This window comes from Mesoplodon mirus (assembly GCF_964341445.2).
Source record: "Mesoplodon mirus genome assembly, chromosome: 7".
Taxonomy (NCBI): domain Eukaryota; kingdom Metazoa; phylum Chordata; class Mammalia; order Artiodactyla; family Ziphiidae; genus Mesoplodon; species Mesoplodon mirus.
In genome coordinates this window covers 58,011,081-58,038,203 of record NC_138983.1, presented here as the reverse complement: position 1 = coordinate 58,038,203, position 27,123 = coordinate 58,011,081, and the positions used below count along the sequence as shown (strand labels likewise).

Genomic DNA, 27,123 nt, shown 5'->3' with positions numbered 1-27,123 from the left:
ATTTAGGGGTAAAGGGCTATCGAATATATAACTTAACCCTCAAATGGTTCAGAAAAAATTATACATATATCTCTCTCTATATTATTTATATATACATAAGTAATAAAGCAAGTGCAATAAAATGTTAACAATTGGTATTATGGGTGAAGGTTTATGGGAATTTGCTGTACTATCTTTGAAATTATGTAAAAGTAAAAGTGAAACAAATCAGGACAATGCTTACCCTTAGGGATGGGTAGTGACTGGAAGGGAGTATGATGCAAATGAGTGCTTGTAATAGTCTATTTCTTTTCTTTTCTTTTTTTTTTTTTGCGGTACACGGGCCTCTCACTGTTGTGGCCTCTCCCGTTGCGGAGCGCAGGCTCCGGACGCGCAGGCTCAGCGGCCATGGCTCACGGGCCCAGCCGCTCCGCGGCATATGGGATCCTCCCAGACCGGGGCACGAACCCGTATCCCCTGCATCGGCAGGCGGACTCTCAACCACTGCGCCACCAGGGAGGTCCTAGTCTATTTCTTGATCAGGTATATTCAGCTTGTAAAAATACAGTGAGCTATATACTTATGTGTACTTTATACAAATATGTTTCAACAAAAAGTTTTTGAGAAGTTAAAAGAAGGGACTTCCCTGGTGGCGCAGTTGTTAAGAATCCACCTGCCAATGCAGGCGACACGGGTTCGAGCCCTGGTCCGGGAAGATCCCACATGCAGCAGAGCAACTAAGCCCTGTGTGCCACAACGTGCGCCTGCGCTCTAGAGCCCATGAGCCACAACTACTGAGCCCACGTGCCACAACTACTGAAGCCCGTGCACCTAGAGCCTGTGCTCTGCAACGAGAAGCCACCGCAATGAGAAGCCTGCGCACCGCAACGAAGAGTAGCCCCTGCTCACCGCAACTAGAGAAAGCCTGCGCGAAGCAACAAAGACCCAACACAGCCAAAAAAAAAGAAAAAAAGAAGTAAAAAGAAAAAGAAAGAAAGCAAAAGCTGTCCCCGTAAAGCATGGAGTGCTGTGTTTGGCCCATGGAGAGCCTGTAACGAAGATCAGACGGTGCTGTCTGGGCCATCTGGGCCAAGCACAGAGCCAGGCATGCGGCACAGTGGCTCTCGAAATGAGATGTGAAGCAGGGAGCAGGTTGGGCAAGGCAGGGAAGGGATAGCTCTTCACTCTAAGCCAGGAGGAACATAACCCTCTTACCCTCCTGTATACCTCACCTGTTCTCTCCTGATAGCTTCCTTCAGATCTGATGGGAGCACCCAGGCCTGCAGCCCAGAATGAGGGGCTCAGGGGAGCACTGCATCCCCAGCTACCCCTGAAGCAAATGAAAAAATACAGAGATAGGAAATGTGCTTGTGATTCTGTCACTGGGATATGCAAATAAAATATATATGATAGGCCAATCTGCCTAATATTCCTGCCAATTCATTCTCTGGATGTGATTAAAATGAGCAATAAATTCCTCGTGAGTCTCGGTGGAGTGAGGATCTGGGAGTGGAGATGCGGGCTGGCACAAACACGTCCCCCTCAGCTGAACATCCATCATGGAATAGCTCCCTATATTTTTGTTTTATCTGCCATCGTGTGCACAGAGATATATTTCTACCTCTCCTTCGTCTCTTAGTTAAGATGTGAAAATGGTCTAAGCTTTAAGTATTAAACTCTCCAGCTAGTGAAATCCTTCAAAGTGAGATCACAGTTATCTTCTTTACGAAGCCTGCCCTGCTCATTCTGCCTGGAGGTGATCCATGCTTTCCTGGGGCCCCCACAAACTCTGTGTGGACCCCTCCTAAGGCACAAGTCAGTCTGTGCATATCAGAGCTAAGAGTGCCTGCCTCTCCCCATCTTCCTCTCCCAACAGCCAGCTCAGGAGACAGGAGCTGGGCTTCATCCACCTCTGGATCTTCTCAGGGGGCCCAAGGGGGCTTCCGCACACAGAGAATGCTGAGAGAACTGAGCAAACCAGCCATGAGGAGAAAATTATTTAGGCCACATAAGGTGACAGAGATTCTTAGATAAGTGAGTGACACATTTTAAAAGGCAGAAGAAAATTAAAAATTAGGCTTATGGATAATTCTAAAATGAGAAAATCATCAAGAAATAATAAGTGAAAAAAGGCAGATTCCAAATATGGAATTAGGATCATAACTCATAACACCTTCAGGACCAAGTAGGAAATACAAATGTCTGACAGGCAAGCACATAATACAATAGGAAATAGGTGCCTGTGGCTGGAGAGTCCACGCTCCAACCTCTAAGGCATTATATTCACATTAAAAAAAAAAAAAAAAAAGCTGAGTTGGCAAAATAAAACATGGCTGCCAGTTTGAGACCCCTGGGGTTTATACAGTTGGCTACTAACCAGGTTAAAAAAAAAAAGACCACTTATATAAATATATATAGATATGGTCCAGAAAAGTCAAATGTAGTATCATAAGAAGAAATCTCTGATTCCTATCCCAATAGTTACTAATAATAGCTTGATTTTCTAAAGTCACCTGATTTATTTTGGCTTCAGATTTCTCATTTGTAAAATGTGGGGAATAAGAGCTACTTCATGGCTTTGTTACAGAATTAGAAAAAATATATATTAGAACACCTGGCAGAGTGCCTAGATGCACTTGATAAATGGTACCTACTGTTATTATAAATAATTAAGAACATTAATAGCAGTTATGTACAGGTAGTCAGGCTATCAGGCTAAAATGTTTTTAACTGAGATTTAGCTCAGTTGACATCCCTTCCAGGAAGCCTTCCGTGATCTCCCAGGCAGGATTAGAAGCCACCTTGGCTTTCCACAGTCCCTGTCCCTGGGCTTCCCTGGGACTGATGACTCTGGTGTCATGCTTTACTTGCCTGTCTCCTCACCAGATTGGGACCTCCTTGAGGGTTTCACCCAGCTGTCTTCTTCCCATCTAGCCGAGAGCCTGGCACACAGATGTCATTCATAAATATGTGCTGACTTACTTAATTCTCTTCATTTTACTCTCCAAATTTTCCATAATGGGAAAGATGACTTTTATAATTACAAATTTTCTATAAAGAGCCCATATCTGACTATAGAGGTAGGTGAAGGTGGAAGAGGCTGAGCTGGGTGGCAGGGGGATGCCGGATGGAAAGCAGGGGAGGAAGATAAGATCAGAGTGGTGGTAACCTGTGTCTAGACAAAGAGCCAGGAGATGAGGTCTCAGGTTGGCGCCTCAGCACCCTCCAGGCCTGAATCATTATGTTACTGACATGGGTCCTGAACTCAGAGAGGAGCAGCTGCTGCTTACCTACTGGCAGAGGGAGACAGAACCCAGTCTAAAGCAGTGTTCTTGCCCTGAAACTCTTCCACGAAACTCTTCCGCACAGTTTCGAAAAGGCAGTTTTTTGCAGCTTGGAGGAAAAAAGCAGAGCAGAAAGAATGGGTGACCATGGAGATGCTGAGCAACTAAGAGAAAGACAACGCTGCTGACATCCAGGGAGAGGTGAGGGTGGTTCACGTGGGTAGACTCTGAGGGGACTGTAGAGCAATCAAGTGGAAGTGCTCAGCAGACAGGTGAACATTTTGGAAGGAGGAAATCTAGACTGGGTAAAGGGATCAAGCGCAGGGAGGTGACGACAGAGAAAGTCTTCCAGCTGAGAGGTGACAGAACCCCTGGGCTGGCTCTGAGTGGTCTTCTAGCCTCTAAAGGCAGCCCCTGCCCTGGGTCACAGCTCTGTGAGGGAGCTCCTCCTGCAGCAGCCATCCGTTAAGCCTGGCTCTGTTCTAGTCCTAATACTGAATTAATTTCCTCTCCTCCCACCCCCCTCACAGTCGTCCCTGTGTCTACGTGCAGTCTCTCCTTTCCGGGCCAGACGCCCCATTGCCTTCGGCCTCTTCTCATGGCACAGTTCTGCTTGCCTCCTTACTGCCCCCCTCTGCACAGATTCTAAGAGCTCAGTCTACTCAGAAGGTAGCATCTGCAATTGCCCTCTGTGGTCCAGAAGGATCTGACTGGCACAGAGATCGCAACTGCCACTTATTCACTCGGGACACCAGCTTTGTACTGATGTGGCTGACATCAGGCCATTTCTTGGGCAGCCAAATTTTTTTTTTTTTTTTTTTGCTGTACGCGGGCCTCTCACTGCTGTGGCCTCTCCCGTTGCGGAGCACAGGCTCCGGACACACAGGCTCCGCGGCCATGGCTCGCGGGCCCAGCCGCTCCGCGGCATGTGGGATCTTCCAGGATCGGGGCACGAACCCGTGTCCCCTGCATCGGCAGGCGGACTCTCAACCACTGCGCCACCAGGGAAGCCCCCTTGGGCAGCCAAATTTTGTTAAGGGTCCCTATGCAGTCCTAACCCTTCCACCCCCTCTGGCACTAAGCGGCCTGTTCTCCTGATTTACATGATTAGACCAGGGCCTGCCCTATGTCACACCACCTGACAAATATGGGTACTTTTGGCCAAGTGCAGCATTTGCTCTCAGGGGATAGTGGTTTGGCCTAAAAAGGGAGATAATGATGGGGATGCAGTCCCCGAGGTGACCTGAAACAGTGCTCAGGGATTTCCTTACGGCATGGGGGAAGCTGACCCAACTATAGGACAGGAACATGGGATTAGTACTGTCCAGTGAGTTGTGAGTGGAAGTAAAGGGTCCTACTTCCAGGCTGAGCAGTTAGCTGCAGATGCAAGGCCCTTCAGAGCACTCTCTCCTCTCTGTAAGCAAGCAGCAGTATTTCAGAGGGTGGCTGCTCTGCCAGTCAGGTCCCTGAGGACCTAGGATGAGCACAACCCCCTCTGCTGACCTTCATGTGTAGCATGAGGTAAAAATGAATCTTTGCTGTTTTAAGCCTCCGAAATTTTGGGTTGTTACAATAGCACGACCTAGTTTATCCTGACTGCTACACAGACAATGGTATTTTGAATGGAACCTTAGAAACCACTTAGTCACAGTGTTTTCATTTCACAAAGGTAAACTGATCTTCAAGAGGGGAAGCGCTCACCCGAGGTCACCCAGTCAGTGAGTGGGGGAGCTAGGATCACAACCCCTGTCTTGTCTGTCTTAGTCTGGTGACCTAAGTGCTCTTACTCAAGACACAGAGAGTATGTGCCACTAGGTGGGACCTGCCACTCTTAATCATCTCAAAGCACTTCGGCCAGTTTGCCAATGAGGGACTCCACGATGCTGGAAAGAGCACAAGACTGAGAGTCAGAAACCAAGCCTTCCAGTTCCAGTCCTGCCAGTGAACCTACTATATGACCTCGTGTCCAAGTCTTAGTTACAGTTTTGACAGTAACTCACTCTGGGACCAAAGGCAAGGCATACCACATCCCTGGGCTCCAGTCTCCCCAGGAGGAAAAGAAGTCATTTGATTTAGGTTTCAGAGATTTAAAATGTGTGCACACAGCACAGCCTTCAGGGAGGTTACCTGGGGGGTGGGGACAGTCTGGTGGGCGGGGCACTGGGCCACCTCTCCTTCAACAAGAACAGCTCTATTTTCCTCTGACTTATTTGTTTAGACTTCGATAAGATTTCCCATCACCGGACTTGATGACTTCTCAGGCCCCTGCCAGCTCTGAGGTTTGTGATTCTAGTTCTTGGATTCTGCCAAGCACTTTCTGAGATATAGTTGGGTGGCTGAGAGGAGCAGAAGGCAGCCTGTTTTTAGAAGGTTCAAAAGTCTGGTTGAGAAGATCAAATGAAGATGGAGATTGTTTTGGCTCAGATGCTATACAAGGCTCTCTGGAGTGGGTGTGGAGGGAAGAGGTCAGGGAATAGCTCTAGAAGGAGTGATGATGGGAAAGGATTACTTGATGAGGCTAAAGAATACATGAGGCCTGAGGAAATAGTACTTAGGCGGAGATTTATGTTTTGCTATCCTTCCTCCTATGAAAAGGAGCTGGAAGGTCCATTACATCAAAAACTGAATTTGAAAGTCCTCAGAAGCCAGAAGTGGCCCAGGCCTCTTCCTGGTCAGGAAGAGGGGCAGCTTCCTATTCTTGATGAGAGTGGGCATTGGATTTGAATTTAAATAGACAATAATCCCCTAAGGAGAAGTGGCCCTTGGTGTGGAGCCTGACATAATTTAATGAGTGAAAGACCAAATGCAGCATGGAGGGCCCACAGGCCTTCTCCTTTCTTTGAGACTTACCTTGGCCTCAGAAGTCCTTAAAAGCTTCATCACCTCCCCTTCTCGAGCATAATCCAAGGGTGTGTGTCCCATTTCATTCCTCTGCAGGGGATTAGCTCCTGGCAGGAGGAGAAGGAGAAACAGAGCCTCTATAAGTGATCAGTGGGCTCTCGGTCTTCCCTCAGAGGTGGCTTGTGCCTTGATTTCAGTGTAAGGAATGCCCACAGAAATATGGAGCAACAGAAACCTAAGAGATTGAAATACATGCTAAGCTACTCTGAGAGAGGAGTTCTCAGTCCTCTCTGACACAGAGGTCAGGGTACTGAGGCTCCTACATGGGCATGCACACATGTGCAGAAACACACCACCCACGCAGAGAGGTGCCACCCACACAGATATGCTATACACACACACAGGTGTGCTGTGCATACAAAAATACACACAGCCAAACATGCTAAAAAATACACCAAACACGCACATAGATCAATATATCCCAACACCAATGCGTTATTCATTAAAATGCCTGCATTATCAAATTCGTTTGTACACAGACAAATATTCATTCATGAAAATCATACAAAAATCTAAAGCACAGAATATTCCAAATAACAGTGAAAAGGCCCCCTTCCTTCTGCTCTTTGCCTCTCCCTCTCCCTTAATGCTCTCTTCCTTCTGGACACTTCCTGTCTACCAGAGTCAGCTGAGTCCTCTGGTCATCATCAGCAACCTGGCTGTGCCAGCCCTCACTGGTGCTACTTGTTGGTGAGTTTGTGTACTCAGGCAGGCATTTCCTCCAATCATTAGTTCCTATGATTTGAAGACAAAGAACTTTAAGTATAACAAAAATAAGAGGCTTGCTGGGGGCCATGCATCTACCTTCTCTCACTTTTAAGTGCCGGCAGCTGATGAGCCTTGAATAAAGTGTCCACTTGGTGCAAAGCCCCGTGGACAGGCAGTCGTGGAGTAAAGGCTACTCTAACCCCCATGCTATCAGAATCTCCTTCCCAAAGCCTAGGTCTGAGCACCTCACTCTCCTCTTCAAAAACTGTCCATTCCATTCAATTTGCCAAATCTTGAATGAGTGGGGCCTGGGAACATGGAAGACTCAGATCTGGCCCTGCTCTAAAAGCACTCCTCTCAAGAACTATGTGTTAAATGGAACATTAAGGTAGTGGTCAACTAGTATTCCTTGATCTTCTTTTTTGCTAGGGAAGTGTTGTCTAGAAGTAAAGAAGGGTTAAGACACAGTCCCTGCCACAAGGATATAATAAGTTGGCTGGGGACACTAAATACACAGGTAAGGCCGTGTCACCACGAGGCCTGGCTCAGGGGGATGTCCAGCCACTGTTTGTTGATGGACAATCCCAGGCTGAGGAAGCATTTATACTATGACATAAAATCATTCCTATTGAAACTCTCTGCTTTTTTTTTTTTTTTGCGGTACGCGGGCCTCTCACTGTTGTGGCCTCTCCCGTTGTGGAGCACAGGCTCCGGACGCGCAGGCTCAGCGGCCATGGCTCATGGGCCCAGCCGCTCCGCGGCATGTGGGATCTTCCCGGACCAGGGCATGAACCTGTGTCCCCTGCATCGGCAGGCGGACTCTCAACCACTGCACCACCAGGGAAGCCCAACTCTCTGCTTCTTAAAGGACCATAAACTTACTGACAATGGCAAACATTCATTAAGCATTTACAAGTGGCTGTCTGCCTGGGCTGCAGAGAAGAGGTGTGGGAGGACGAGGGGAAAGGAACAGAGAGCAGAAAGTATGATCCAGGCCAAGGAAACTTACTGTCAATAAGAAAAATTAATACTTTTATACATGATCCTATTTTCTAATAGAAATCTGGTACAAAATATTAATATAAATAATTTTACTACAATATAATTCACATACCATTTAAAGTATATAATTCAAAAAAATAAATATACAATTCAGTGGTTTTAAATGCACTTACAACATCATACATCACCACTATCTAATTCCAGATCACTTTCATCATCCTGAAAGGAAACCCCGTCACCATTATCAGAGACACTCCTCATTCCCCTCAACCCCAGCAACCATTAGCCTACTTTCTCCTTCTGTATTTGCCTACACTTGACATTTCATATAAATGGCATCATACAACATGTGGTCTTTTCAGTCTGGCTTTTTAAATTTAGCATGTTTTCAAGGTTCATCCATGTTGCAGCACGTGTCATTCACGCTACAACATGAATGTAGGAATATAGCACGTACTTCTTTCTTTTATGGTTGAATAATATTCCATTCTGTGGACATACCCCATTTTGTTTACCTATTCACCAGCTGATGAACATTTGAGTTGTTCCCCCCTTTTGGTTATTATGAATATGCTGCTACTAACATCTGTGTACAGGTCTTTGCATGGACGTATGTTTTCATGTCTCAGGTATATATCTAGAAGTGGTGATGATAATAAGAATAATAGCCACTGGTATTTACTTACTATGTGCTAGGCACGGTGCTCTGTACTTTATATACGTTATATCATTAAATCCTTACAACCATCCTGAGGGGCAGGAATTAAATTCCCATACTACAGACATGGAAACTGGGCTCAGAGGAGTGAGACAACTAGCCAAGGTCACAAAGTTACTTGTTTGGAGCAGGAGTCTAACGCTGGTCGACTACAATTCTCCACACTCCCACCAGGGCAGCCATGACACACCACTGGTGAAAAATGATTCTGTGTTTTTTTTTTTACTGCTTACAGGATAAAATACAACCTTCCTAATAAGGAGGGTGCCTGGGTTCTTCCTAACTAGCAGGCAAGTCCTCAGAGGCTCAGTTGGAGCCTCATTTTTTCTTTCAATTCTGTTGGTGCTTACTGGGCACTGTGTATCAGCCCCCTGTATATAGGAAGATGGGGGACTGCCAAAGCCAATGAAGAGTTTTCTTTTTTACATTTCTTGACCACTCTGTAGCAACTAATACCTTGGCCACTCTCTCCTTTGAGTTCTAAAAAACACTTTTCAGGTTTTCCTCACACCCCGTGACCGTTCCTTCTCTCTTCTACAGGCTCCTCTTCCTGTCTTTAAGATGAGGTCGGGCTTCCCTGGTGGGGCGGTGGATAAGAATCTGCCTGCCGGGCCTCCCTGGTGGCGCAGTGGTTGAGAGTCCGCCTGCCAATGCAGGGGATACGGGTTCGTGCCCCGGTCTGGGAGGATCCCATATGCCGCGGAGCGGCTGGGCCCGTGAGCCATGGCCGCTGGGCCTGCGCATCCGGAGCCTGTGCTCCGCAACGGGGGAGGCCACAACAGTGAGAGGCCCGCATACCGCAAAAACAAAAAAAAAAGAATCTGCCTGCCAATGCAGGGGACAAGGGTTCGATCCCTGGTCCGGGAAGATCCCACATGCTGTGGAGCAACTAAGCCCGTGCACCACAACTACTGAGCCTGCACTCTAGAGTCCGCGTGCCACAACTACTGAAGCCCGCATGCCTAGAGCCCGTGCTCCACAACAAGAGAAGACACCGCAATGAGAAGCCTGTGCACCGCAACAAAGAGTAGCTCCCACTCGCCGCAACTAGAGAAAGCCTGCGCTCAGCAACGAAGACCCAACGCAGCCAAAAATTAAAAAAAAAAAAAAAAAAAAAAAGATTAGGTGCCATCTAGAGTTCGAGTCTAGGCACAATTCCAGCTCTCCAGAAGCTAACGGGGACCAGAGGTGACCATGCAACTACAACTCAGGCCAAGTGTGATCAGTGTGCCGAAGGAGGGACAGCAGGACTGTGGAGGCTCAGGAAGGAACACAGCGCTAAGGGGCTTGTTCACCTGGCCCAGTTTTCCCAGCCCAGCCCTGTTCTCTCTGGTGCTCAGCACTGAGGACTCGACGGGCAGTGGCAGACATCATCTTCCCCTTCCCCAAAGCTCTTGGACCACAGCTAGGGAGGGTCGAAAGAGAGCTACAATCATGTAGTGGAAAGGCCTCTCCTTTCTCAGGTAGCCTCAGGGGGAGCTCTGTCACTAAATATGGGCTAGAGTGGAAGGGGGATGAGGGAGAGACCTCTGGAAGGGAAAGAAGAGAAGGACAAAGAGAAAAGAGAAATGGTTAAGAAAGAGAGGGAAAAAAAATTGGGAGAGAGAAGGGGAGGGGGAGAGGAAGAGAGGTGAGAGAAGAAGATAGTGGAAGACCAGAGGGTGAGATTAGAAGCTTCAAACAAGTGCTGTCAGTGATCTATATTTGCTTACAGAATGAAAAATGCGTGCCATAAACATTGGCCACTGAGTAATTTCTAGTAGGAGTCGTGTCACTTATCATAAAGGATGGGATGGGGATAGGTAGGGCATCTCTGCACCGGGGCCAGCCAGCACAGGGATGCCTTTTAAAGCAGGGCTGGGCCTGTCACCAGCCCAGGAGGCTCTCAGCTAGGCCCCACCCCAGCCACCCCCAGCGGGGAAGGCAGCCAGGCTCCCCCAGGTTCTGGAGCCTCAGGGCAGCACGGCTGCTCCCACTTTAGGAAGGCTGAGGCAGGGGCATCATGGATAATGTCCATCTAATATTAGTCCCCCAGCCCCTGCACCCTTGCTCTGATGCTCTGGCTTGACTAATTGCTGTAATAATTGATAGAACCTGACTTCTACAACTGATCGATTTCACCTCCACGACCAACGGCCACAAACCATTACACTCCAATAAATAACCACGTTGGGCCTCACCCGCCTGCCCTCTCCAGGGGCATCAGGATGGCCCATGCCCTGGCCTGACCTCCCCTTGCCTCCCACCCAGGGCCCCTCCGGGCCAAGCAGCTGGTCTAGAGGGTCAGGCTTCAGGGAGTAAGTCAGAGGGCTGGGTGGAGGTGGGGAGCGCTAATCGCAGGCCATCCGTCACCTCCCACTGGCTGTCTGGGGCTCAGGCCAACACCTGGAGCACCCCAGGCAGTATAGTGCAGGACCCCTCCCCTCCTCTCCCTGCTTCAGATTAGTGTGTCCCAGCTTATAATATTTGATAAACAGAAGATTGGCTCCCTGGCAGCACTGCTGCGGCTGCGCCTGCCCCCTACAGCTGTGGAAGGTCACTCATTGGGGAAATATGTTTCTGTCAGTGGTATTGAAAAAAGTTTAGTGGAGTGACAGGCCTCAATTTTTCAAATTTTATTAACTCCATCCTCTTAACCATTTGTCTTGAATTCCTTCAGATTCTGGGGGATCTGTCAATAGGGCTTGGGCCAGGAAAGTAGGATGGGGGTGGATGGTCCTGGACTGGTTCTGGCTGGTGCCAGTGACAGGCTTGGGTCTCAACACCCAGGGTAGGATAAGGCAGGGAAAATGGTATTGATGGGAGAGGAGGCCTGGCCCACGGGGGCTCAGGGAGCCTGCTGCTCTTCTCTGGTACAGCACCTGCTTTAGGTTTGACATAATCATAGGCTTTCTGAGTGGAAAAAGACCTTAATGATGAGCTCTTCCAATTCCTTAAGAAGAGACTCCCCTACTACATTCAAAACAGGTGGGTCATTCTGGCTTCCCTCAACATGCTCAGAACCCAGTCCCAAGCTCATGGCCTACCAAGGGGTTCCCGCTACTAAACTGAGGGCAGATTCTTTTCGCATGAGCCCCAACCTCTCTCTCCAACCCCACTCCCACCTTGGACTTCCTGTAAACACCTGTTCATCTTTTAAGACTCAGTTTGGGCTTCTTCTCCAGGAAACCTTCTTTGCTTCCCTACCACCCCAGGTTTGGTGCCATCCTTTGTGCTCCCACAGGCCCTTCTGCTTCTATCTTACTACACTGATCCCTGTGTTAAAACAGTCTGTCTCCATCCAAGACTGAGAACCCTCAGAAGTCAGGTACCATGGCTGATCCACTGCTATATCCTGACTACCCAGCACAGGGCCCGGCACAGAACAGGTGTTCGATGAGATTTACCAAATGAACGGACTTCTTTCTAGGTGCTATCTTCTGAGGGCACACACAACATGGCTGTTCTTCCTGACCCAGAAAAGCCCTTCTCACAGCAAGTGTGTGACCATGTTCTTTGCTCCTGTGTGCCAAAGCCCCCAGTCTCTTTGCTGGTTCTAGACACCTCTTTGTCTGGGTGACGGATCAGGTCAGGTCAGGCTCCGACACCCTCAGTGTTCTGTGGGTGGGAAGTGGGGAGGAAGTGGTTGGAGAGAGAGGCCCACTTGCCCTTCCTGGGGAGAGCGCTAAAATCAGAGTGGGAGATGGGATTCAGATCTTCTCTGTGCTGACAGCAAGCCTAAGGTGGGGAGGGGAGGAGGCATGTTACTTCCTCCTCCCTTGACACCACTCTGTTCTGGCCCTCTGCTACCTCTGAATATCAAAGAAGATGATGTGTATGAGACAGCTTAAAAAAAACCCAGTAACTGTCCTATACAAATGTGTGAGGCTATATTATCAATAATATTGACATGCTCACCCACTCCCTCCCACCCCCCACAGTTCTATCAGCCATCGGGGCCTTCTAGTGATCCAGATCTACCACCACTGCAGTTTCCATGATTCACCCCTTCCCCTAACTGCAGCTGGCTCCCTGCCCCCTAACAGGGCACACGGCCTGAGAGCCAGTGGGGATGGGGGTCACCACTCCCTGGCTGTATGACTGGGGTCCTGCTTAATTTCTCTGGTGGTAATGACTGCTGCCCTGCCTACCTCTAAGGGTTTTGTTTGAACTGAATAAGATAAAAAGCTTGAAAACTATTGGGGCAGGGGAGAAAGATTGTACTGGCTGTACAATGCTCTTTGTAATAACTTTTGCATTCACTCTTCCTTTCCATTTTTACTGCTGGCTCCTTTAGCACCTTCATCCTGATTTTCACTATTTTAACAGTCTGTTTACTATTTCCAATTAGAAGTTTTTGTTGAATATAAGGGAAATCTTTCCCATGATCAGAGACATCAATGTGGAGCCATCCATTCTTTTTGGCTGCAAGCTCCCCATCAAGGAAGCGCTCCAAGAGAGATAGGACGACCACATGAGAGATGCTGTGCACCTGTGCCACCTCCACACTCACCTTCACTCACCTCCACACTGTTGTCTGGGACACTCCTCATGCCTGGAACCCCACTCCTTGTCTCCCTGACTATCCAGACCCTACCCCTTTTCAAGGGCCCTTCTCTGGGAAGTCTCCTCACCCTTCCAGTTCTCAATGCTCATCATCTACGGGCTCCTATTATCCTCCCCCCACTCCTCCCTTTTCTGGGAGTCCATCTCTGTTTAATCTTCAGAGCTAGTCTGTGTGTAGCTCCTCAGGTCAGAGATGGGCTGATTCTTCTGTGTGTTCCCAGAGGCTGAAGGTGAGAGAGAGGAGCCCTGTCCAGAATGCTGCAGGCAGCACAGCAGCACTGGGAACAGAGCTGAGATTCCTGAGCTTTTCCCCTAAACCAACCACTGAGCATTCTCAACAGAATCCATACACCCGTGCACATGTGCACCTGCAAATCAGCCTCCCTGGTAACCGAGAACATTTACTGAGTTTTTTTCTTTTTTTTAAGTATTTATTATTTATTTATGGCTGTGTTGGGTCTTCGTTTCTGTGCATGGGCTTTCTCTAGTTGTGGCAAGCGGGGGCCATTCTTCATCACGGTGCGCAGGCCTCTCACTATCGCGGCCTCTGCTGTTGCGGAGCACAGGCTCCAGACGCGCAGGCTCGGTAATTGTGCCTCACGGGCCCAGTTGCTCCGCGGCATGTGGGATCTTCCCAGACCAGGGCTCGAACCCGTGTCCCCTGCATTGGCAGGCAGATTCTCAACCACTGTGCCACCAGGGAAGCCCTACTGAGTTCTTATTATGTGCCATACCCTGTGCCAACTACTTCCTTCTATTTAATTCTTAATAAGAATTTGATGAAGAAAGGAGAGGTATAATTTTTTTCCATTTCACAGATAACTGAGTCCAGTGGAAGAGCAAGGTGAAAGGAGACTGGCTAACATTTGTTGGGTGTTACGGCCTTTATATACAGTTATTCATCATACAAAGACTGAGAAAACGGAAGCGGGGAGAGCTGAAATAATCTGCCCACAGTCATGGAACTTATTATACTATTTTCTCTTTTGTATATGTTTGAAATTTTACATAATAAAAAAATTTTTTTTTAAAGAAGATAGGTCTGGTTTTCCACCACACAGTGCTACCTTCCAAAGGCCTGATGACTCAAAAAGAGGTAAAAATCGTCTTTCCTCTTCCCTTCTAATGTGCTCAGATGATCCAAAACCAAGATGGGGGTGGGGCGGGTCTCCAGAGGCAGGTTTGGGACAGACAGCTTTGTAGAAGGGTATGAAATGGAACTCCTTTTCCTCCCATTCAGGGCTCCCCTGTCTGGGGTGACAGAGGAGCCCCCAAACAAGTCATTTAGAAGTCCTAGCTGGCCCCCAGAATGTCATTTGGAAGTCCTAATTCTCTGACACAGTCTCGGTGGGAACCCTTGCCTTCAGGGAGGTAGATTTCTAAAATTCATGGAACAGAGAGCTACTGCCTCATGGCTCCATCATTAAAATTCACTGAGTACTGACTTTGGGCCAGGAGCTGAGTGGAATCAGACTTGTTCTTGCCCTGGGGGAGGACCCAGACTGGTAGGAGACAGACAGCGACAGAAACAATGACAATACAGTGTGGTGTCAGGATGAGAAGAGGATGATGAATCCCTCCCCCCACTCCAAGGCAGCCATACACAGTGTAGCTGGGGAGATGGAAAAAGAATACCAGCTTTAGAGCAGAAGGTGCTATAATAAGAACTAAGGGAAAAAAAGACTGGAGAAAGCCTGGAGAGGGGAAAGTCAGAACTCAGGGTCATGGAGACTGAGTGGGAGAGTGTAAGCTAGAACCCAGGCCTTCCAGTCCAGGGCTCTTTCTACTTGCCTCGAGCCTTACCCCATGAGCTTTCAGTTCCAGCACTGACCAGAGGGACTAGACTACACTGGGTTTTCACCGTTCTCTTCAGTGTGTCAAACGCCTCTTTGCCTACCACTCAGACCCAACATTCTGCAAAGACCAGCTCCATTTCCCCTGTCTTGAAGCCTTCTCAGACCACTGCAGCCTACGTGGACAACTTCCTCCTTTGAAGCCCTAGAGTACTTATCTGATCATACACTTTTCACCCATATGTGTCTTGTCTCCAGAAGCAAATGCATTACTAAAGGGATGCTTTGTGAAGGCCTAGAAAAGGAAATGGTGATGATCCCTAGGCATCAGGATGGGTTCACAGAAACCAAGTCATGCCAGACTAACCTCATTTCCTTTCTTCATCAGGATTACATGTGTTTGCTTAAGCAGGTACAGTTAGGGCATATGTAGACTTCTTCAGACATGTGCTGGGGTGTCTCAGGACAACACTGAGGACACAATGGAGAAATGTGTGCTCCATGTCACTACAGTGTGGAGGGTTAGTCAGTGACTGGTGAACTAACCAGACCCAAGCGGCAGGGTGGAGTGACTGACAGATCAGAGGTGAAGAAAAAGGAAGTTTCCAATGGCAGCAAAAAGGCTTGGTCCTGGTTCAGCATGTTGACCCCTGACATGGGGATGGCCTTTTATTGTGTTCAACATATCTATGGATGTCAGATTAGGGTGGGAAGAGTACCAAATACATGTGTGGAAGATGGACATTAACAGCTAAAACACATGAGATGAAAATTAATGGAGATAAATGGGAAGTCATGGGTTTTGGATGACAGACAAAGTGGAGACTGTTCTGGGAAGAGTGATCAAGATAAGAAAGGGTTTAGAAGCCATGTGAGAAACACGGTTTAAGGAATTGGAGGTTTAGGCTAGAGGAAAGATAGCTCAGGAGAACATGCCTGAATTTTCAGGTATCTGAAGGGCCATCATGTGGAACAGGAATTAGATTTATTCTACATGAACCCAACAGTAAAATTAAGACCCTTGGAAGCAGATTTTGGCTCAATATTAGAAAATTCTAACCATTAGAAAATCCAAAGATAGAATGTGAACAGCCTCAGGAACAAATGAGTTCCCCAGCACTGGAAGTGTTCAAGCTCTGAATGGGTAACAATGTGGTAGGTCTACTACCTACACATCAGTTTACAGAGGTTTTTTTTTTTAAGATTGTTAATTTGTATTTATTCATTCATTCAGAGATACCTTTGGAGAGCCTTCTATGCATCTGGCACCATGCCAGGTGCCAGGGATAGAAAGGTGAATAAGAAGACACTGTCCTTGCTCTCAGGGAGCTCCTGATCCTGCTGAAAGCAGATGGACGAGTTTATTTCAATATATCTTATGCCTTGATTACAGGCCTCAGGGCAGAGAAGGTTGACTTCAGCTCAGGTTAAATCAAAGAGTTCCTATGGAAATTCAAACACGTTTGGTTACTAAAGGTCATAGTTTAATCAAGGCCAAATCATTTGTGTAAACCAACTACTGGCTGTGGGAATAGAAGTGTATATTGAAGCACAATTTGTGAATTTTTGTGCATGGTATTTTGCCCTTACAGTCCAAACTGGTCTTTGGCTGGGACTTGTTTATGTATCTACAGATTGTCTTACAAGTGGCTGTGGTGTCAGGGCAAAGTGATTTAGCCAGCGGGGCTACCCAACTCTCCATTTCTTACCCACCCTATGGGGACTGCTTCAGCACAGACATAAACATGCTCCTGCTGTTACCTTATTGCACTCATCACATGGGGAGGCTAGAAGGCTTGATTCAGGGATATGATTGGATTTTAAATCCCAGTCTCTCAGGATTTTAATTACTGGTCTGGGGCAGCAGGGCTAGGCACTGGCTGCCTTTGGATGGAGGAGGTCGATACGCCACTCCACAACATATTGAGCCACAATGCCTGCAGACTCTATTTCTCTATTTAATCATCTTTTGCAAAATTTACAGTGGAACAGGAGGGATCAATACTGAATTTATCACATTCTCTTGTAAATATGAGCCAGGAAAGAGTTCCAGGCAGTTTGTTACTGAATGGGAGGGAACACGTCTGTGTATAGCTGGGCATTAGGAAATGAGACAAAATCCATACTTCTTGGCATAAGCTACAGATGCTCAGCCAGTCTCTAAAAGCCTGAAGACAAGTTCAATGGGAAGAACACTGATCCATTCATTCATGTGATCAACCAACCAACATTCCAGAGCACCTATTTTATGCTGAACCTTGTATAGGCTCCAGGAACACAACTGGAGCTCTGCTCTTGAGATCATAATCACAAATATCACAGTGGCTCTGCCACTTACTAGTGGTGGAACTTGGGCAAGTTACTTAACAGCCTAATGCCTTTGAGTATGCATATGGAAAATGTAGGTAATAAGAGTATTAAACTTGCAAAGATATTTTAAGTACTGAAAGAGAGAAAAGCCTTAGTCTAGAGCTTGGTACAAAGTAAGAACTCAATAAATGACAGCTATTGTTATTTTTACTACAATTACCATTATTAAGCATTCCTTCCTATAATATTTCTCACTAATGGTGTATGTGTAGAGATGGAGGTGTTGAGGAGGGAGCCAGCCACCCCAACTCTTTAGCAGATGGAAGGAAGACTGAGTGGCCTTCCACAGGTTAGAGACCTACTCAGGCCTACTGGCAGCAGAATCAGAGGAACAGAAGGAAGAGGATATATGAAGAGACACATGCTAAGCTGTTTTTTCAAACTTCAGTTGTAATCTTTAAAACAATAAAACAGCTTCCTAGGGAATTCCCTGGTGGCCCAGCAGTAGGGGCTCGGTGCTTCCAATGCAGGGGGCAGGGGTTCAATCCCTGGTTGGGGAACTAAAACCCCACATGCCATGCGGCTCGGCCAAAAATAAGCTTTCTAAAATTGCTGTGGGGTAACAGAGTGAGAACTGATTCACTTCAGGTAGGCAAAACCAGGAAAAGTGACAAGAAGAGACATAAATGAGTTGGCTCTTGAAGGCTAAGTAGGGGTTTGATAGGTGGTGAAGTGGGGAAAGGGCATCCCAGGCACAGAAAAGTGAATGAGCAAAGGTTTGGAGGCAGGAGAGACTCCATGCTAGGGAATGAGTAGTTGAGTGGGCCTATGGCAGAGACAGTTCCTGTGTCCCCAGGCCCACCTGGCTGCAGGCATGCCCCTGGTAAGCCTATCAAGCTCTGGTCCCAATCCTGAAGCAAACAACTGTCCCCTGCCCCTCTTGGAGATAGGGTGGTAGAAGATTCCTGGTGGACTGCAGAGAGACTTGCAGGCTGGGTTAGGCATGTGAGCTTAACTCACAAGCATTAGAAATTACTGAAGGTTTCAAAACAGGGGGGTGGTAGGGTTTTTCAGGGTAAAGGTTTGGAAAGGAACCTAGAGGTAGGGAGACCAACAAGAAGTCTCTTACAATAGTCCAGGTGAGAGTGATGAAATCTGAACTAGGATAGTGGGGACAGAGGAGAGAGGATAAATTTGAGAGAAAACTCTAAGAAAGATGGGCTTGGTGGAAAGTGAGGATGAATTCATCAGACACTTATAAACACTTTCTTGTTTGGGTGACCAGTAATGATGATGCCATTCACCAACTAGGGAATACAGAAGAAAGTATGAGGAGGGCGAGGCTTGGATACATTGAGCATGAGATGTCTACGGAATATGAAGCATCAGCAGAGCTACTAGAGACATGAAAATGCCTGATGTGTTCTAAGGAAGGCAAATATGCAGGCTGTTCTGGTTAGAAAAGAGGTGATACAAAAGCATGGAAATGAACATTCAAATGTATCGAATATTTCACATACAGAGTTAGGTGAGGAAAAGGGCAAAAGCAAAAACTCCTGCCAAAGATTTCTGTTCAAGGCAAGCCTAAGGTAGGGGTTTTCTAGATGAGGGATAATGCTCTGAATAGCATGTGACATATGCGCTGGAAGTATGAGGATCCTTAGTTCATTTTCATTTGGGGCAAGTTTCCTGTATGTTGTGGGCTTTCAGTAGGCCAGCCCCTGTGCTCCCTACAATCCAGCACAGACTATGCTCAGGAGTGGCAGCAGGCTCCGTGACCAGAAAGCAGCTGGGAGCAAATGTCAGTAAGGAGGGAGAGACTCTGGATAAAGCAGAGTTCAAAGTGAACTATAATAAGAGCCTGGGTCCCCGGGCTTCAGCACCCCTCCTCCCCTTCCTGCAAATGACAGCTGAGACCAAGGCAGCCAAGCCTGGGGTCTGGGCTGAATTTAGCAGTCATAATTATACTGCTGACGTCTGGGGCAGAGCCACAGTCTCTGCAGAAGGCAGCAGCTTTTGTTCATGCGCTAAAAGCACACCATCTTCAAACATGCTAATCGCATGTCTGCTTCCATCTAACAACACTGAAGGAGGCTGAGGAAAGGGCACACAATGCCCACACATCTGGCTAATTTAGTTACGAGGCCAATCAATCTTGATGGGTTGTCTATAAAATACCAACCACCCCAAAGGACTGACTTGACCAGATGTTTAAGCTTCTGTGGACCAATCCCAGCCTAATGTCCATAGCAGGGAAGAGGGGGTTATCAAGAGATGGCTTAGGCTTCCACTCACATGTCTATTCCCAAAGCTAAGTAAAGCCTTCTGCTTGAATGAGAAGTACCAGCACGTCAGAGTGGTGGCTGAGCCAGGCTAACTGGAATGAAGTACACTCAAATATACAGACTTCCACTCTGACCTTAAGGAAGACAGGAGGCCTTATTTACAGTTGGCTTTGAGAACAGCTACAGAAACAGAAACTGATGAAATAGTTTTGCTAACTGCACTTCCCAGAATGGAGAGAATACAGGAGCAATTCAGGAATACAGAGGCAAGTATCTTTTTTTTTTTTTCCAGTACGCGGGCCTCTCACTGTTGTGGCCTCTCCCATTGCGGAGCACAGGCTCCGGACTCGCAGGCTCAGCGGCCATGGCTCACAGACCCAGCCACTCCGCGGCATGTGGGACCCTCCCGGACCGGGGCACGAACCCGTGTCCTCTGCATCGGCAGGCGGACTCTCAACCACTGTGCCACCAGGGAAACCCTACAGAGGCAAGTATCTTTAACTATGATATTAAATGCCACAGGCTGCAGTTCTGGGCACAGGAACTGTTCACCACTGATGTCTGCTTTTCAACCCCCCATCAAGGTTGAAAGGAATTACTCATCTCCCTCATAGAACTGTTGCCAAAAAAACCAGAAACAAACAAACAAACAAAAAACCAGGAGCCACTGCCAAACGGACTCTTCCAGTTAATACTCCTTCCTTCATGCCCAACCACAGTCAGCAGGCAATAGTCACTGAAAGTATAAGTGGAAGGGTAGTGGGGAGATTAGGAAAAGGAGAAGACAGGGAATAGACTTGAAATCTATACCAAGAGGACCATTTTCAACCCAGAGCTTCTTGCTGGTGCTAATGATTCCACTGTTTCTCAAAATTGCTTTTCCCTAATTAATTCTAAGGACTTTACCAAGTCTGTCTCAGAGTTGAAGCTTCATGACAAACCAGATGGATGGACTTGGGTAAAGGAAACCTCCAACTTTTTAGAAAGTGGTGAGAGAGAAGCACATTAAAAATGAGGGTTTGGGCTTCCCTGGTGGCGCAGTGCTTGAGAGTCCGCCTGCCGATGCGGGGGACGCGGGTTCGTGGCCTGGTCCGGGAGGATCCCATGTGCCGCGGAGCGGCTGGGCCCGTGGGCCATGCCTGCGTACCGCAAAAAAAAAAAAAAAAGAGGGTTTATTGTGATAGCCCATGCCCAGAACAGTACCTGGCACTCAGTGGGAATTTAATAAATATTTGCTGACTGAATAATTATGCCCTACTTATGATGCAACTGAGCTATGTTCCTTCAATGTGTTTGTCAGGAGAGGCCTCCTGTAGTCCCTGGTAATAATGCTGAACAAAATCACTCACAGAGATCCGGGGCATCTTCTCTCAGCCTGAAAGAGAAGGGATGAAGTGCTGTTGGGAGGTAAGGGTATGGACCTCATTACTACCCACACCCAGAAACCTCTTCTTCCTCTGCCCATGGCTGTAGTAACCAATGCTGCTGACCAATCCTGCCTCCTTTGGATTCTTTTCTACCTTGATTTATATGATACACAATACCTAAACCTTTGTCTCCTTTGCAGGTTCCTGTTCATTCTTCTATCCCAAGTCATGGGTGACACCCAAGGCTGAGTCCTCAGCCCCTGTCCCTTTCTCTCTGTATCCATTCTCCTTTAAAAAAAAATAGTTCCAATTTGCACAAACTATCCCAGTGGTTCTCAGTCCTGGCTGTACATTTAGGACTATATGAGAAGTATTAAAACCACATCAATCCAAAATGGGAGAAAATATCTGAAATATATATCACAGATAAATAGCTAATATTCTTAACTACAAAGAGCTTTTAAAAATCAAGAGGAAAACAAAGACCAAAAGTCCTAGAGAAAAGTGGGCAGAAGACATGAATAGGCAATTGACAAAAGGAGATAAAATGGCTCTTAAACATTTGAAATGATGCCCGCTTCAGTCATAATAAAAGAATCAAACTAAAACTATACCAAAATACTGTATCTCACCTATTAGATTGGCAAAAATTCAAAAGCTTGGCAATATACAATGTTGACAAGGCTGTGAGAAAACAGCCACTTTCATACATTACTAGTGGGAATGCAAAATGGCACAACTTCTATGGAGGAGAAATTTGCAGTATTAACCAAGGGCATACATTTATCCTTTGACCCAGCAATACGACTTCTAGAATTTTACTGTAGAGACGCACCTCCCACAATCCCCAAATGTATGTGCAAGAGGTTATTCACATAGCATTATTTGTAATTGTAAAATAATGGAAATCAAGCATAGGATATATAGCACATACACACAATGGGTTACTATGCAGCTGTAAAAAATAAGGAAGATTTCTGTGAAATGATATCAAGTGAATTTTAGGAAATATGGTTAAGTAAAAAAAAGCAAACTTCAGAAGAGCATATATAGTATGCTTCTATGTAGGAAAAAGGAGAAATAAGAAAACATACATATATTTGCTTATATGAAGAAATACAGGAAGAATAAACCAGAAAACAATCAAAACTGGTTATCTACAAGGGGTCAGGGCTTACTAAGGAGAGCAGAAAAAGGTTGAAAGGGACACAGGAGGGAGTTTTACTTCTCTGAGTATACCTTTTTTGTACAGTTTTTAGAAAAACGTTAATGTTCTACATATTCAAACAACAAAATTAAAACAAGGAGAAGTAGAGGAGATAAACCCTAAAACTGAAAGAATATTAAAAAAATTAACCCAACTGTATTTCAAACGAACAACATAAACACCCTGAAGGGAAAAACACCCACCTAAGTAACTGAGGAACCAGTATTTGACTATATACCCTTAGCCTTGGATGGAGTAGCTGTGAGAACTGTAAACAAATTCTGACCTGAACTCTTTTAGTAGTTTGTTTCCTATAGTGGTTTAGCTGAAGTAGGTCTGAAGATTTTTTTAGATGTATTATAGGATTAAGCAAGTGAGTACATGTATCAGTGCTGTTTGGAGCCAGAATTCTCATTACAGAAGAAGGGGCATAGAAATATGAAATGTGTGAAGACAAGGAAGAACGCTGTAACAATGGACTGGAATAGGAGGTATCAGTGTTCTCAGGACCTCTAAAATAGGTATGTGCATATGCATATATGTGTGTATATGTATATGCATGTGTGTAATAAGCACAACTATTACTCATGTTTAGGTCTCTAATACAACTGCCCAGTAAAAAGCTGTAGGGCTTTCAGAGAAATGGCTGATTCCAGGTCAATGGCAAGGTGGATCCAAGGTAAGACTGAAGCATCTTGCTATGCCAGAAAATACGGAAATTAAAAAAAAAAAAAAGATGGAGGTATGGCACCCTGGCCAAATCTGAGACAATTTTAGCACCAACGTAACAACTAAGGTCAATAATTAATTCTAGAACATTAAAACAAGAGTATCCACAAGCACATTTTGACAATAAAGAGATAAATGGGAGAAAAGGGGTTCTTGTTGACCATAGAATGCCAGGTGCTGACTGGTCAACTGTGGAGTGAGCACTGGAGTTGGGAAAGATGTAAAATACTCATTTTGCAACCATCATATAAAGATTTATTCAGGAAAGAACCATCAGCGGATGCTAAGTCTAGGGGTGAAATTTTGATGAAAAGCATAGTTGAATGGCCTTCAAAATGTCTCCCCATAGACTTTATTAATTTCAAGGGAAAAACTAATAATGATACAATGGAGAAACTGGACAATACTTGGGTTAGAGATAGGGTGGGAGTAAGACTTTTCACTGAAAACCCTTTTGAATTTTGTACTGTGTACAAGTTAACTATTCAAAACTATTAACTGTTCAAAAACAGGAAGAAAAATAAAACATTTATAAAATATCTCTGATAGTGTGGTAGATAAAATAATGGCCCCCAATGATGTCCACGTTCTAATCCCTGGAACCTGTGAATATATAAAGTTAACTTGGCAACGGGGAATTAAGGTTTCTCATCAGTGACTTTGAGATGGAAAGAGTATCCTGGATTATCCAGGTGGACCCAATGTAATCACAAGGGTCCTTTACAAGTAAAAGAGGGAGGCAGAAGGGTCAGTGTCAGCGTGATGAAATGTGAGAAAGACTTGAGGGATAGTTGCTGGCTTGAGGATGGAAGGGGACTGAGACAAGGAATGTGGGCTGCCTCAAGAAGCTGGAAAAGGCAAGAAAACAGATTCTGAGTCTCCAAAAAGGAACGCAACTCTGCTGACACCTTGATTTTTGTCCAGTGAGATTCATTTCAGACTTATCTCCAGAACTATAAGATAATAAATTTGGGTTGTTTTAAGCTGCTAAATTTGTGATAATCTGTTTACAGCAGCATTAAGGAGGATACATAGGAAAAGCTACAGTGGTTGCCTCTGAGGAGGAAGACCAGGCATGTGGAAGGCAGACTTCCTTTTCACTATACAACCTCTGGTACTTCTTGAAATTTTTATTTTTTACCTTTTTTTGAAGTAAAAATCACTACAGTTGCTAAACAAGCCAACAATAGACAATCACTTCAGGGGCTCTCTACTGACTTCAAAGTTGAGTACAAGTCCTCTGGCTCACCCCCAAGGCCCTCCACACTCAGGCCTCCCCACCCACCATCCGATAGGTGGCCAGTTTCTTCCAGGTCTTGAACATGCAAGGCTCATCTCTGCACCTCCCACACCTGACAAGCTTCCCTCCTCCCCACGCTGCTTTGAATTCTGCCTGTCCTTCAGGATCTGCCTCCAGGTGCCCTCCTCCATGAAGCTTTCTACAATGCCAACACTCATCTTTCCCCTCCTCACCTTATTCATTATACTTACTGTTTTTTCTGACCTTTGCTTACATTTAATTTAGTCCTGTTACCTACTGTCATGGTGTTTTCAGTGTGCTTTGTGTCTGGGCCTTTTCACCAAACCAGCACTCTACAGGGTGCAGTCTGAAGGAAGGGCCTGTATCTTTTTTTTCTATTCCTGTAATGCCTAGTGCCCATTTATAAATGAACTTAGCAAACATTCAGTGAGCATCTACATGTGCTAAGGATAGTGCAAGGTGTTGTGGATGTAAGCCCTGCAGATCCAGACCCTACCTTGTGTAATGAAGGTGAGATCTATTAATCAGATAACTGAATAGCTACATGCTGTGGTAAGTGAGATAAAGAAATTATACAGGCTGCTTTAAGAGCAGAGGAACCTAGAAGAGGGATGCCAGTGGTCAGCTGCAGGAAAATTAATAGTTGCTGAATAAATATGAATACTTAGATTTGCAATTAGATAAATCAAAGAGCAATTATTTATCAGAATCACAAAATTTGAAAATGGAAGGGAGCTTTGAGATCGCCAACTAATAATCACCAACTTAGACCAACTAATTTTACAGATGGGGTAAATGAGGCCCAGTGAGGGGAAAGGGACTTATTCAAGGGCCCATCACAAGGTCAAGTTAGTGCAGGTCACCGGACGCCCAGTCAGCACTTCCCACTGCACAGGGTTCATTACTTCAAAGGGAGTTTCTGAAGGATTCCTGAAGTGGCAGGCTCCTTTCTTCTGCTACACTTAAAAGAATTCATTTCCAAAATGATGTTCAGGAAGGAGTCTGTGGGATCAGCCTACAGAGAGCACCTCTGCTGTGTTCTCCCTGGGACACTTCTAGGCCTCTGTGTAGAGGAAAAGAGCATGTGAATACTAGAAGCAAACTCTTTTTGGGAAGGGAACCTCGGTTCTGACCCATCTGACCCTGGGATGGGCCTCTGTTGCTACTTTGCAGGCTCTGACCTTCAGACTGATGTTCCCCTTCTTAAAACACAGTGCTGCCCTTTCTCTGTGCATTCTGCCCAAGAGCACATTCACTGGAGGGGCACGAGTGGGCTGGCAAAGGGCAGTTGGCCCTGCCTTGGGAAATCGGAATCCTACTCAGATGTTTCCAGGCCCAGTGCAGGTGGAGGAAAGCATAGAACGCAGAACAGACCTGGCCCAACTGATGCTGACCTCTCCCTCACCCAAGGGAGCCTTGGCCTCCAGCTGCCACTGTTGGCGGTGATGAGCTCATGCCAGATACCAGCCAGGCTCATCTGAGGACTGCTTGGAGCCGATTAAAGCCTTGATGAAATGCGGGTGCCTGGATGGCAGGTGGCTCTGGAGAGCTTGGGGTTCTGGTGCCCAGGCGCTCTCATCTCTAACTCAACTATGCAGTGACTCCTCTATGTCCATAGGATCTGGGATACAGAAACACTTTTCCCTGGGGACAGCAAGGACAGTTCATCATTCTGCACTGACTAGGCCAAGGGCAGAGGACAGGACTCAGGGTCACTGAGGGCCCCTTTTAGCCCTGACCTACCATATGAACTGCAGTAACACCACAGAATTCCTCCATTCCCCAAAATGCCCCTGCCTGGACTGCTGGGTCCTTCTGGATGACTAATGGCCATCACTCTCCACAGGCTTTTCTCAAGTCAAGTGACAGGCTAACATCTACACTTCAGGTTTCCATGTATATGCTATTTGCTCAGGGAAGACCTCCCTCACCTTCTTCAGACTAGATTAGGTCTCCATTACACTCTCCTAGTACCCTCTACTTTTCATTAATACTACTTCTTTCAGTGGTAATTACTTAATAATTTTGTGATTATTTGCCTAATGTCTATACTCTGCCAGACTTAAAGCTTCATAAGAATGGGGAGTGCAGGAATTCCCTGGCAGTCCAGTGGTTAGGATTCCATGCTTTCACTGCCAAGGGCGCAGGTTCGATCCCTGGTCAGGGAACTAAGATCTCACAAGCTGTGTGAAGTGGCCAAAAAAAAAGAAAAAAAAATGGGGAGTGCTATACTTGTTAAGGTAATAACTGGAAATCAATAAAAAGACCAGTATGGGCAAGAAAAAGTTTTACAGGTAAGTTTTTTGTTGTTGTTGTTGTTGTTTTTGGTTTTTTTTTGCGGTACGCGGGCCTCTCACTGTTGTGGCCTCTCCCGTTGCGGAGCACAGGCTCCGGACGCGCAGGCTCAGCGGCCATGGCTCACGGGCCCAGCCGCTCCACGGCATGTGGGATCTTCCAGGACCGGGGCACGAACCCGCATCCCCTGCATCAGCAGGCGGACTCTCAACCGCTGCGCCACCAGGGAAGCCCTACAGGTAAGTTTTTAATAGTATTCTTTAAAAAGAAACTTTTATATACAACAGAGGGGCCCCTCCTATACACCACATTAGCTATGGGACCAACTGGCTTTACAGCCTGCAACCAGTTACCCATCCAAGCCAATCTTTTCTGGTTTTGAGTGGCATGGAGGATTTTCTTCCTTTTTGTTTAAAATAGCATTATATACTATAAAGCTCACCTATTTAAAGTATACAATTTAATGGGTTTTTTAAAAAGTATATTTACAGAGTTGTGCGACCGTCACCATAATCTGATTTTAGAATACCTTCATCATCCCCAAAAGAAACCTTGCACCCACTAGAAGTCACTCCCCAACGCTCCCACAGAAAACTGCTGGCATGGAGGGTTTTTAGCTCTGTGTCCAAACAACCAGAAGAAAACTTTAGCATCCAATCATCTGACATGATTTCTTCGCCGTACAGATGAAAAAAGTGATGCCACAGAGGGGCTGTGATCTGCCAGAGGCCCTACAAGG

At 46.3% G+C, this 27,123-nt stretch overlaps 1 protein-coding gene across 1 annotated transcript in view; it reads right to left on the bottom strand.

The window, feature by feature from the left end:
- CLPB (ClpB family mitochondrial disaggregase) overlaps nucleotides 1–27,123 on the bottom strand; it is a 148,823-nt gene that overhangs the window by 34,856 nt on the left and 86,844 nt on the right. The window contains exon 6 of the mRNA XM_082626742.1: nucleotides 6,114–6,211. Within this exon, the coding sequence (XP_082482868.1) occupies nucleotides 6,114–6,211 (98 nt within the window). The remainder of the gene's footprint in view (nucleotides 1–6,113; nucleotides 6,212–27,123) is intronic.